The sequence below is a fragment of the Westerdykella ornata genome (assembly GCF_010094085.1).
Source record: "Westerdykella ornata strain CBS 379.55 unplaced genomic scaffold EI97scaffold_1, whole genome shotgun sequence".
NCBI lineage: Eukaryota > Fungi > Ascomycota > Dothideomycetes > Pleosporales > Sporormiaceae > Westerdykella > Westerdykella ornata.
Genome location: NW_022986851.1, coordinates 766,828 through 778,882, shown reverse-complemented (window position 1 = coordinate 778,882; position 12,055 = coordinate 766,828). Strand labels below are relative to the sequence as shown.

Here is a 12,055-nt window from a genome sequence, read left to right as displayed (position 1 = left end):
GCAGAAGTTGCAAATGGCTGTAGCCTCGCGCTGAGGCAGTGGCGGCAATACCGGTATGCTATGCTGAGAAAATGAAAGCGTAGTTTTTGAGAAAGCGTAGTTTTTGAGAAAGCGCAGTTTTTGAGAAAGCGTAGTTTTTGAGAAAGCGTAGTCGTTGATGGAATCGACTTCACAGATTGCCCCATTCATCGGACAGGAACGTTGCGGTGCATCAGGCAATAAGCGATACTCAGTCCTCTCAGTCCTGAACGACCGTCATCAAACCCGTTCGATAGGCCTCAGCGGAGTTAGGATGGTATTCGGGAGCGGCGTCTGATATGTGCGTAGCAGCAAGATAGGCGGTAAGTTCTGCACACATCTTTTCGGGTGTGTAGCCACCAAAACCGTAGTCACCAACACATTGTCTAAGTTCCTCGGCGAGCACAATTGCCTGCCTAGCTCCAATCTGCGAAGCTATATAGTGGAGGATTCCGACGACCCATCGCTTGTGGTCACTGAAGCCGATCTCTGCCGAGGCGGTCACATACAAGGGCCAAATTAGCTGGTGCATGCCTGTCGGCTTGGAGGGATGCAAGTATGTTCCAGGTGGGCGCAATTTGAATGTTGGATCCAGTGGGTCGTAAATGCTTGATATCGAGATGCTTCCCAGATCGTTACGGGCTTTATCAGGGAGCGAGGGGTAGGGAATTTGCCCGATCACTTGTGGGACAGTAGCACAGGTGTCGGCGGCAGCCGAATATATGACGTCTCTTGAAGCCAGTGTTTGATAGGCGATCATTCCCGCGGTGAAGACAGGCGGGACCTGTTGTCCCCCTTTAACAAGATGACCAAGTATTCGTTTATGCAACAGAATTCGGATTGAGCGGAAGTTGTTCCACATCTCTGCGATCCAGGGATCCACGTATACGTGGTAGAAGCTCCCGTATAGGGTTCCTGCATCCGGGTCGAGCCACACCTTTTCGTATTGCCATATGTTAGGGACCACCTTTTGTATCTCTTCAAGGCACTTGTCATGCTCAACTGTGGCTTTTACTATAGCGGCTAAATCGTCGCTCGAGTCCTGGATGAGGTCTAGAGCACGACTCATCTGCCGAATCATGTTGGTCGTCCATTGTTTGCCAAAGACTGTGTAGTCTCCGATCTGGGTGTTGGCCTCCCAAAATTCCGTCATCTCACGGGGAACGCGAGTATTTGCCTGCGTCGCAACGAGCAGCAGAACACCGTAAAACTGCTGAAATATACGGTGTCCGAGCTTGCCAAGCAGCTGCTCCTTTCCTCGCAAGGCGATAAGTGCACAAGCGCCGTTATTGTGCTTCGACCAGGATCTGATTGAGCCTTTGCTCTCGAACCAAAAGCCTTCGTACATGCCCAGCATAATCACGGATACCAGTGTGCTGTCCTGAATTGCTGTCTCGCGAGTTTGGAGAGCTTGGTTGGTAAGCCTTAAGGCGGCGACGTATTGCTCCCGTGCTTTTTTCATGATAGCATTGTTCTTCGTAGCAATCGCAAGCCCTGCTAGCCCAGCAGCTGTGACGCTTGTCCGTAGAAGCGGGTTGGTCTCGGATGGGCCCTGGCCCAGTAATTCCGGGAGAAAATCAAAATGTCCCCGTGGTACAAGCGACGGTCCTTGGACATAGTTGGAAATGAAGAAACCTACGCCCTGGTCTTCTAGTGAGGGTTCCAGGGCTCGTGCTGGCGACACATTCCGTACTCTATGCACGAGGCTCTGTTGCGGAGGCGTTGCAGAGGGACTCTGAACAGACATCAGACGATTGGCATCTTCAGAACTTGGCGTTGGGCTGGCCTCGATGGTCTCACTGGTCTCGCTGGTTTCACTAGGAGTACTTGGACAGCTTTCTCCTTGATGCTGTTGGCGTTTCCTTTGTTGTCGCTTTACTCTCGTCCTTGCCAGCTCTTGATATTTGGTCTTGGCCCTCCGAGCAACAGCATCGTTCTCATCCCGAAACATCATTTCTAAAGGGTCCCTGTAGCCATGGCAGTCCTTCCCTGACCTGATGCATTGGCCGCATGATGGGCGCTTGAGATCACACTGTTAACAATTTAGAAAGGCTGTGTTGCTTGAGCAATGATTGCAGGACTAGTCTGACCTTGACCTTTCGATCTCTACAGTTTTGGCACCCTTTAGACGGCCTGCCAACGTTGGGCATTATCAAAGAGAGCTAGTTTTGTCTGGATGCTGCTGCCCATGGGCACGGTACCACCGCAATGATCAACTGTACTTGACCACCAACACGCAAAGGCGTCTTGCAGCAAGCAGCCACAGTGCTGGGTAACCTTGACAAGCATCGCACGATCGCCGGATACTTGATCTCTTTAAGTCGGGACGAGGCATGGGCGCGACGGAACGGTGTGCTGGAGAGAACAAAGAAACGGGACATCGAATATGGGGGCTGAAGATGTGATGGAGCGGGCAAGCCGCTAGCCCTAACACGGCTAGAGCACGAAATGGTGAGATGGTGATGGAGTGTGATTCGATTGTATCTGGACTCTACACACTAGTAATCTACAGCTTCGATTTAGCTTTCTCCTCCTCAAGAGCCTTGGTCTTCAACACTCTCCTCAAGATCTTGCCGCTCACACTCTTGGGGATCTCGTCCACAAATCGAACACCGCCCCTCAACTTCTTGTGGTTAGCGACCCTCGAGTTCAGCCATTCACATATCTCGGCTGCCTCCCTCTCTCCCTTGCCCAACCCTCCGGCAGGTACAACATACGCCCTCGGCAGTTCCGTTGCTTGCTCCTTGTCGTAGACTCCGATGACCGCAACGTCATTGATGTTGGGGTGCGAGACGAGAATGCCCTCAAGCTCCGCAGGTGGCACTTGGAAGCCCTTGTACTTGATCAGTTCCTTGACGCGATCAGTAATGTAAAAGTGGCCATCCTCATCTTGGTATCCAACGTCGCCAGTTTTGAAGTAACCATCCTCAGTCTTCGCATGAGCAGTGCCTTCGGGGTTGTTCCAATAACCCTTGAAGACATTGGGTCCCTTAATCCACAGCTCACCAACCTGTCCAACCGGCACTTCCTGTCCGTCCTCAGACATGTACTTTGCCGTTTGGTACGGAAGCAAAGTGCCAACGGAGCCAACCTTCCTTTGCCAGTCCTCCCAGGGCTGGGTATGGGTGGTTGGGCTTGTCTCTGAAAGGCCGTAGCCCTGCTTGACGGGCACCTTGAGCCGGGCGTACAGAGCTTCCACCAACTCTTTCGTCAACGGTGCGGCACCAGAATTGAGCATTCTCAGGGTGCTGAGGTCATACTTTTCCACAATTGGATGCTTAGAAAGGAGGAGGACGACGGGCGGCACCACATAGGCGAATGTGACCTTGAGCTCCTGCACGAAGCGGCAGAAATGTTCAAGGTCAAACCGGGGCATAACAATGAGGCGAAGTCCAGAATAGATTGCCTGGTGAATAAGGCAGGTTAAGCCTGCTCAGGAATCAGTCACTGGCGTTCGGCTTAACAAAGACGGGAACATACCGTAGATGTGGAAGAAAGGCAAGAAAGCCAGGATACGATCACCATCGCCGGTTGGGCCACCTTCCCAGCTGAGCTTGCCAGCTTCTCCGGCCTTGATCATCAGGGTGTTGGAAACAATGTTGCGGTGCGTAAGCATGACGCCTTTAGGATGTCCTGTAGTTCCCGAGGAGTACACCAAGAATGCCAGGTCTTCACTGGGTTCCATCTTCGTCCTCCTATATCTCGAAGATTTGGAGAGATTGCGTATGCTTGTGAAATGCTTCACTTTGAGCGCAGGATCCCGCTGGTCGCCCATAACAATTATGCGGTCCTCTGGGATGCCGACTTTCTTCGCGGCCAGTCGGGCATTCTCAATGTACGGCATCTGCGTGACGAGTGCTTTCGCACCACAGTCCTTGAGCTGGAACGCCAGCTCATCGACGGTGTAGCCAGGATTTGCCGGGCTGAGGACACCACCAGCCCAGTGACAGCCCCATGTTATGGCGGGTGTATCAATGCAGTTCGGGGAATAGAGCGCGAGGACATCGCCCTTTTTCCAGTCCCACAGGGCCTTCAGCCCCATCCCAAACTCGATCGCAGTGCTCTTGACATCGGCGTAGGTATAGGAGCGGTTCGTATATGGGTCGAGGTAGATCACTGTTCAAGTTAGTCATGCCCCTTCAAGCGATGTGCAGGCGCACAGTGACCGTTTCCATGCCTTTATTATCAGGAAACGGCTTATCCTTCCGCTCAAACAGGAAAGCCCACAGGTCAATGTCTGGGATCGGGACGTTGGGGTATTGGGACTCGGTAGGCATGTTGATGAGTGTCGTTCAGGTGTTCTGAATTACGAGATGGAGGAGCTGAGAAGGGGAGAAGTCAAGAAACGTTATCGATGCCGAAGCCGAAATAAAAGCCGCGGGGGACATTCCGCAGAGCTCCAACAGCGGTTCCCCGAGGAGGCTATCATTCACGCCTCCGGATCCGCCAAGTCCGCCGAGGGTAGATGCGGAGGTGGGCGGGACGAAGGCGTGGAGGATTTAGCGTTGGGGATCGGAGCCGAGGCTTTTTCCAAGACGGGGTAGATATGGGGTCAGAGGGAGACATCCCAAGCTCCTCTCCGACAGCTCAAACAATTTCAATAGGACAATTTCTCGCCATTGCAGGACCTTTTAGAACTCAAAAAGGGATGAAGTTGACAATAACCTGGTTGTCAGGCTGCTGGATGTCTGTGTAACGTGGGAGAGTTCAATCGGTCCTGTGTGCGGGTTCCTGGGACTTTAAAACCTTTAGCGTGAATATCAACATCCGAGGTCAACATCGGTCAGCTTGCTCGTCGCGAACCTCCTTGCCATGATGTAGGCGTTAATAACATATGTGCGTAGGGTCCCGTCGATCTTCGAGGGTAGCGTCGCTCATCATGCCTACATGGTCAGAAGCAACCGCAGTGAAGAAAGTGGACAATGGGGTCTATGAAGGGTTCCTGTATGACGACTGGTGCATCGGTAGTGGTGAGTGCACTCGGACGAAATAACCTCCGTCGGAGCACAGAGTTGGGAGCTCACAAAAACTAGTTCCCAATGGCGGCTATGTGACGGGAATCATTATGGAAGTGGTGAAAACGCACTTCAGCACCACCCTTGCCAAGCAGAACCAGCCGCATACGATTGCTCTCCATGTCGAATTCCTTCGACGGACGCAAAAGGGCCCCGTTACCTTCAAGGTGGAGGACGTAAAACTCGGTCGACAAACGTCGATAGTCCACGTTCATTTGTCTCAGGAGGGACGAGAGGAAGTCATCGCCTATGTGACCAACTCCAATATCGACACCGAGGAGGGCTTTTCCTTCGACACCGAATATAAGCTGACGCCTCCTCCTCCGCCTGTTGACCTAGCCAAGCTTGAGCAGAACAAGGACGAGCACTGGGAGGCCCATGCGAAGATGCCCTTCTCCGAGTTTAGAAAGGCCACTCAGAAGGTTGTGTGGCATTTTCCCCGGAAAGGGCATGTTGCGAAGAACACTGCTGATGAATGGCTGTGCTTCGCCGACGGGACAAGTTTCACAGATACCAGCATAGCATTCGTCGCAGATATGTTTCCCCAACTCATTGAGTCTTACCGAGATAAGACTCAAGGACCGTTCTGGTATCCGACGCTGCTCCTGAATCTGGATATCAAGAAAGCTTTGCCTCCCCAGGGTGTAAAATGGTTAGCCATTCGAGTACAGATGAAGAAGATCAAGAACGGAAGGATGGATATAGAAGTCCACGTCCATGATGCTGAGGGTGATCTCGTGGCGCTCAGCCACCACGTAGGATTCGTCTTGGACGCAGCAAGGAATATGGCCGAACGAAGGAAACCGAATACCAAGTTATAGATGGCACCGCATGGTCGATATTATAGATTTGGTTAGACGTAGAAAATACACCCTAAGCAATTATGATATGGGTTCGCTGGGAGGAAGCCAGGAATTACTAACTGTGACTAGTTGAGACATCACCAAGAGAAAAAGACGACCAGCGGTCTTTTTCTCTGTAGAAGAGGACAAACAACCTTGGAAATAAGGACCGTAAATGGAAAGCTTGATAAGACTTCTCGCGGAGTGGAGCGGATGAAGGTCGATAATCCTGGGGTCATGTGACGTGGGCTTGAAACTCATGAAAGTGGCTAGCGGTCTTGGCACGCACTTTCCCAGCCGAGCCCAAATTATCGAAACTTGCAACATCGCGAACCTCACCCGACGACCGACGACACTACTAACCGCCACCATGCCCAAGGAAGTGAAGCAGCGCTCCGGTTCGTATTTGTCGCCGTGTGTTGCTGAAATCTGACAGTGCTAACAATACCGCAGGCCTCATCGTTGGCCTCAATGCCGGCCACAGTATGTTCCGCCCACGCCGATCGTCTGAATGCTGCACGAGAGCCCCGCTAACCGCGACGATGAATAGAGGTCACCCCGAGGCAGCCTGCCCCCAAGATTTCCCGGAGGAAGGGTTTCCTGTCAAAACGGACGGCTTTCGTGAGGGAGATCACTCGTGAGGTCGCTGGGTACGTGCAATACCAATCTGGAGCGCTGGCTGGACACAGAAACGGACAGCGAGAAATCAGGAAAAGAGGGCGTATGGAAGTTGCTCGGGATATTGGCTAACTGGAAGATTTGCAGTCTCGCTCCCTATGAGAAGCGCGTCATTGAATTGCTCCGCAACTCCAAGGACAAGCGTGCCCGTCGTCTGGCAAAGAAGAGAGTACGTTATATCTCCCGCGAACACACGATATTATCACAACGGCTCGCTCGATGGTTGCCTGCGCTTCGAAATCAATACTAACATACCATAGCTCGGTACCTTCGGCCGTGCCAAGAGGAAGGTCGACGAGATGACCAAGATCATCGCCGAGTCGAGGCGTGCGGGTCACTAAGCGTGTATTTCGATTTGCATGGGGTTGAGCGGTCAACTGGGAGCTTTTTCCACTTCTTTCCGGGTGTTAGGTCTCTTCGGCGAGGTGATACGACTTCGGAAAACTCGAATACACACCAGGATGACATGATATCCACTGCAAAGCTTCAAAGAGGCGGATACATCACCATGTCACCTAAAATCATGAATATGAAGATCAACTCACTTCGATGGCCATGCGTAGAATGCTGCCGTGCGGAGCATGACGTCGATATGGATATATCCAGGTGCCTCCTTCGGTCCCGATGTGTTGTTATGCACCAACTATGTACCAAGCTTGCCGTTCAAAGTGGCCGTCCATTCTACCCTGATCTGTTTCTGTCAGGAAGCGCCATGATACGAGTATTTTGCCCAAAAGAGTCGTTCAGCGTATCATCATATGCTTGCATTTACAGCACCCATTCGCACATTTGAACTGCTTTACCATGCTGGGACAAATGTCTTCCAGCATGCACTAGATTATATGCTGATCCCGCCCTCGATACCCTTCCAACTATACATGGCAGCATTTGCCTCAGAGGGCGATACCTGTAGTGAGGAAACACTTCCCCTGATGCGTAACCTACCGCTTCTTGAACAAACCCTTGTTAAGGATATTCTTCAGTTTACTCTCCTTGTCCTCGCTACTAGTCTCGGATTTCTTCTTTTGTTGCGCCTTGCTACTTTCAGCTTGAGCCAGCGCAGGCGGTGCTTCCACCACCGGCTCCTCCACCCTCAACGTCTCCGCCTTATCCTGCCATTCCTTCGCCAGAGTCTTCCGCGACAGCCGCGCCTCAGTCGACGCCTTCTCGTCCCACAAGAACGTGATAAGCTCTGCCGCGGAGAATCGAAGATCCTGAATCAAGCGCTTCTGGTCCCGTGCAATGAGGACTTGACGTCCATTTATGGGACTAAAGTATTTCAGTTGGAACGGTTCCTTGTGCTGCAAGAATCCCTCTACGAAGCTGTACAGCGACTCTGCGGTATCCTCTTTGTTCATGGACGTCTGGATAATCATCTGATCGGGAAAGCGGATGCGTACTGAGCTTCCCTTCTCCGCTGCTGCCAGCAGCTTTTCCTGGCGAGCCGCCTCCTGATCAGCGATTTCTTTGTCGGACAGGAGACGTTGGTTTTTGGTTCGGGCTTGCAGGGCAGCTTGGTGGGATTTGGCGTGTTCGATGGTGGGGATATAGTCGCCTTCGTCGAAGGCACCTCGGGCAGCTTGCGGGGTAGACGACGTGGGAGCAGCGTAGATTTTGACGTTCCGGCCCATACCAGCCGGTGGGACAGTTGAGTCTGCAGTGGAGGGTTTAGGATCCGGAGGGGAAGAGGGTGCGGGTTGAGTGTTTTCAATAGCAACAGTTTCGCCGAGGGAAGGAGTCGTGATTGTTTTACTGTCCCCGTGATCCATATCCATCAGTTCAGGTTCGGGCTCCTCACTCCTTATGCTTTCCCCAGCTACGGTCTGTGTAGCTTCAGGTGCAGCTTGGTCGGGGTCCGGGGCGGTACTGGCTTGAGCTGTGTCTGCGGCATGCGCGCCGGGAGCAGCAGGTTCCGAGCTCTTGAAGTACTGCGATATCTCTGTCATAACCTCCTCCAACGGTCTTCCACTATTCTTAAAGCTCAGCCTCAGCAGAGCGGAACCGCTGTCGAAGCCAAGCTGACCCAGCGTCTGTTGCAGACCAACAAATGTTGACTGTTCCCTATGGCCGGGCATGACGGTGATTACGGGCATCTCGTAGTTCAAACGGCCAGCGCCAGAAGTTCCACCCGAACTCAATGCCGGAACACCGCGCTGGGTGAAGTTGTATATGGGGCCACCTTCCATGCTCTCAAACTGCCGTAGTATCTCCCATAACGTTGTATTGCTTGCGAACTTTTGCGTCAGTCGTACATTCTTTTCTGATTCGGGGAGCTGAAGAGCGACCGAGATGACGGTTGGCGATTTAGAAGCCTGTACGAGCTCCAACCGCGCACCCTGAGGCAGATTCGCAAGCCGTATCTGCTGATGTAGCGATATCGGCTTGTTGTTATACCTGGTAAGAAGTCAGAGACCTTCGATAGGGGCATTTCCTGGATGCGGTGCTTACTTCAAGGTGAATTGATCATTGCTGACCTTGAACTTCTGGCAAGCTTCGTCGCGCACCTCTGTAAGGTACTTTGTGGGATTCGTAGGAATCCTCACCGTCTTCGCAGACGAGTTATATACAACTACGTGTGACATTATGCCGGCTTGAATAGTTTGAATAGCTTGTATAGGAGGAAGCCAGCGGCAGGGGCGTGGGTCAGGAGAACGAAGCGGGAATAGAAGCAGTGGAAGTGGTGATGCTTCAGGGTGTGATCGCACCGGTCGATAATGACCAGGAGGCCGAAGAGGTGTATAAGCTTCTGTTCAGGACCGCTGAGAAAGACGTTACTTGAGCCTGCCATCAGCTGGCGAACCAGGCTAGGAAGGTGTAAGGAATGCAGAAGGGTCGCGCGAGGGAGGAAAGCTCACCGGCAGAGGAACTCAAGGAGGAGGACTCGGGCTGCTTAACGTACTGAGCAGCGCAAAGGGCGATGTGGTAGATGTCGTGATGTCCTGTCTAGTCGGTCCCGAGTTGTGAGCAGGCCTGCAACATGAAGGCGTCGGCTCAAGAACGCCTCTAATCGTTATTTGTCACGAGGGGAAGCCGTAATCACATATACTGTTGGTCAAAGTGTTGCCGCCCGATAGAACCGGTTCTCGAAGTTTCGTTGTTGAAGAGAAGTCGCGTGTCTATTTCGGGTACCCCCAGGATGGAGGTGATCTATGCTGCAGGCAGGAGGAGGCAACGTCAGTGTTGAACGCGCCCCGCCCCCACCAACCTGGCAACGCGACTCCACCTCCGACAACCAACAACACACTCATACTCTACCGGACTACTGTGTACGATATAACATCATGTCAGAAACAGTTGAGATTTCGTCGGCGGCGCAGCTGAATGGCCTCCTCTCCTCTTCGCGTGTGGTAGTGGTCAATTGTACGCCATACCCAATCTGCGCTTTGTTCGCCAAAAGCTGACGCTCTTTGCATAGTCTACAATGAAGCCGACGCAGCCTCGAGAGCCATATCTACGATATACGATCAACTGGGAAGCCAATTATCGCGTCCAAATAGTGTCACTTTCTCCAAGGTGAATGTGGAACAACAGAAGCATATAGCTCAGAGCTACAACATTACAAAGTGCGTTGGAAGACCGAAACTGCTGTGGAAGGCAGGAGACTGACAATGAAAGCCCTCCTACCTTTGTGATCTTCAAGAATGGCCGACAGATATCCAAAGTAAACGGTGCAAATCCCCAACAACTCTCGGATGCGATTAAGAGACTCGCGAACGAGGCCGAAGCGGACCAGTCCTCCAGAGGCGGTGCCAGCTCAAGCTCTGGTGGAAGCTGGTTGGGAGCAAGCCTGCCTAGGGGTTACCACGATATTTCCGACCAGGTCGACATACGTGGCTTGGACTTGCTGAACTCCGATAGCGAATTCGGTGGCGTACGCACCCTGTTCGAAACCACGGCGCCGTCGTCCGCTGCAAAGGGCAAAGGTACAGCCAGCGGATCGGAGTCCAAAAAGGACTGGGTGGAAAGTGACGTGGACGAACAATTGATGCTTTATATCCCCTTCACATCAACCGTGAAAGTACATACGATCCAGCTCACATCACTTCCCCCGAAGGATAACGACGATGACATACCCCTTCGGCCAAAGACTATCCATTTATATACGAATAGACAGCACAACCTGGGGTTCGAAGAGGCCGAAGACATACCTGCCACGCAGATTATCGAGCTGAAGGCATCGGACTGGGATGATCAGACGGGCACAGCCAAACTTGAGCTCCGCTTCGTTAAGTTTCAGAACATCTCCTCGCTGGTACTTTTTGTGGTGGATGGAGATGGCAGCGGCGAGAGGACAAGGATAGACCGCATTCGCATTGTAGGTGAAGCAGGAGAGAAGCGGGACATGGGAAAACTGGAAAAGATAGGAGATGATTCCTAGTGTAGCCTCGACAACGACCACAAGCCGAGATGTATCAGGTAACTCGGTAATGAAGAGACAGAATCAAGGCATGCAATTCTAGCGGAGAGATTATGACCAACAGGGACTGGACCATCGCAGATGAATCTATGTTGAGATGTTCGACCTTTTTCCAGCAAAGGCGCCACGGTAATGGACGCCCTCACAAAGTGTATACGATCGATTGTGCAATATGTTCGTTCTGAGAGGTCAATGACACTTGGTACGCCATGGTAATGTAGCATCCAAACAACAGGGGAAACTGTAATATTGACCTCTGCCGCACGAAGAGTGGAAAAGGTTCGCAGGACGTCAAGCTTTTTGAGGTTTGCGAGCACGGACCATCGGAAACATTATTTTCCGACCGACTCCATTACTCAGCATGCACAAGCCTCACCCTCATGGCGAAGATTTTCGCTGCCGCGAGTTCCCTTCCTCTTTTCTCTTCATGGCCGTTGATGAATATCTCAAACAATCATGATAGGAAGAGAGTGACTCGGCAAATGCTGGGACTGAGCTCAATGTTACAATTTCTGAGGCCTGTTTACGTCGCGGACGTTCGACAACCTGGAACCTGAGACGCGGCTGATGAGAATCATCATGCATTGTTGGGACATCTTCTTCGGACCTTCTCCCGCTTTTCTATATCTCCGTCGGAGGTTTCATTTCTCGTCTCACGGCTATTTGTGGCAGCAAGAGTGGGAGCTTTCTCGGGTAACAATAATAACAACAACTCCCATCGCCTAGACGACCTCAAACAACTCGAGAAGAATCAATGTCACATTTGTAACCGGCGGACAATCCCGAATTGCTATCTTCTGCATCACAATGACTGCGCTACTTCGCCATGCTCAAGGCCAACCGCTTCACATTCTGATTCTTCATCAAAGTGGCTCCACATTATGTCGTCTCCCAAGGGGCGTGCAGAGTCAAACTCATGCTCCCGTCAGTTTGAAGGCAAGGTTCTTGACCTTTTCAATGATTCCAGGACCCCATTGGCAATCAGCATTGCCGTCATTTCCAACTGCAAGGCCTCGATCCTTGCCAACTGAATCTTGACCGAGCTCATGTTACATTGTCATGATGAGAATGGGCTCGAGCGTACA

The 12,055-nt window shown here is 52.0% G+C and overlaps 7 protein-coding genes across 7 annotated transcripts; 4 read left to right on the top strand and 3 right to left on the bottom strand.

The window, feature by feature from the left end:
- Window positions 1-238: 238 nt before the first annotated feature.
- On the bottom strand, window positions 239-2,168 carry EI97DRAFT_368347 (uncharacterized protein; the record flags this gene model as incomplete). The annotated part of the gene is made up of 2 exons (XM_033795132.1): window positions 239-2,050; window positions 2,109-2,168. 2 exons carry the CDS (start codon window positions 2,166-2,168, stop codon window positions 239-241), a joined length of 1,872 nt encoding a protein of 623 aa, XP_033658399.1.
- A 302-nt stretch (window positions 2,169-2,470) lies between these two features.
- On the bottom strand, window positions 2,471-4,389 carry EI97DRAFT_10283 (4-coumarate-CoA ligase-like protein). Its single transcript, XM_033792896.1, has 3 exons — window positions 4,196-4,389; window positions 3,499-4,134; window positions 2,471-3,447 (listed from the first exon to the last, which is right to left on the bottom strand). Exons 1-3 carry the CDS (start codon window positions 4,293-4,295, stop codon window positions 2,525-2,527), a joined length of 1,659 nt encoding a protein of 552 aa, XP_033658398.1. The 5' UTR covers window positions 4,296-4,389; the 3' UTR covers window positions 2,471-2,524.
- Window positions 4,390-4,602: 213 nt separating this feature from the next.
- EI97DRAFT_428954 (uncharacterized protein) lies at window positions 4,603-5,935 on the top strand. The gene is made up of 2 exons (XM_033797333.1): window positions 4,603-4,988; window positions 5,052-5,935. Exons 1-2 carry the CDS (start codon window positions 4,898-4,900, stop codon window positions 5,852-5,854), a joined length of 894 nt encoding a protein of 297 aa, XP_033658397.1. The 5' UTR covers window positions 4,603-4,897; the 3' UTR covers window positions 5,855-5,935.
- A 259-nt stretch (window positions 5,936-6,194) lies between these two features.
- Window positions 6,195-7,285, top strand: EI97DRAFT_428953 (ribosomal protein L36e). The gene is made up of 5 exons (XM_033797332.1): window positions 6,195-6,273; window positions 6,329-6,358; window positions 6,426-6,525; window positions 6,641-6,722; window positions 6,814-7,285. The coding sequence occupies exons 1-5, from the start codon at window positions 6,246-6,248 to the stop codon at window positions 6,892-6,894; spliced, it is 321 nt and encodes a 106-aa protein (XP_033658396.1). The 5' UTR covers window positions 6,195-6,245; the 3' UTR covers window positions 6,895-7,285.
- Window positions 6,690-7,420, top strand: EI97DRAFT_10246 (uncharacterized protein). The gene is made up of 2 exons (XM_033792889.1): window positions 6,690-6,722; window positions 6,814-7,420. The coding sequence occupies exon 2, from the start codon at window positions 7,020-7,022 to the stop codon at window positions 7,344-7,346; it is 327 nt and encodes a 108-aa protein (XP_033658395.1). The 5' UTR covers window positions 6,690-6,722; window positions 6,814-7,019; the 3' UTR covers window positions 7,347-7,420.
- Window positions 7,292-9,547, bottom strand: EI97DRAFT_428952 (uncharacterized protein). The gene is made up of 3 exons (XM_033797331.1): window positions 9,409-9,547; window positions 9,002-9,357; window positions 7,292-8,947 (listed from the first exon to the last, which is right to left on the bottom strand). Exons 2-3 carry the CDS (start codon window positions 9,133-9,135, stop codon window positions 7,495-7,497), a joined length of 1,587 nt encoding a protein of 528 aa, XP_033658394.1. The 5' UTR covers window positions 9,136-9,357; window positions 9,409-9,547; the 3' UTR covers window positions 7,292-7,494.
- Window positions 9,548-9,738: 191 nt separating this feature from the next.
- EI97DRAFT_490959 (DUF1000-domain-containing protein) lies at window positions 9,739-11,318 on the top strand. The gene is made up of 3 exons (XM_033802247.1): window positions 9,739-9,913; window positions 9,969-10,116; window positions 10,169-11,318. Exons 1-3 carry the CDS (start codon window positions 9,835-9,837, stop codon window positions 10,929-10,931), a joined length of 990 nt encoding a protein of 329 aa, XP_033658393.1. The 5' UTR covers window positions 9,739-9,834; the 3' UTR covers window positions 10,932-11,318.
- Window positions 11,319-12,055: the final 737 nt, after the last annotated feature.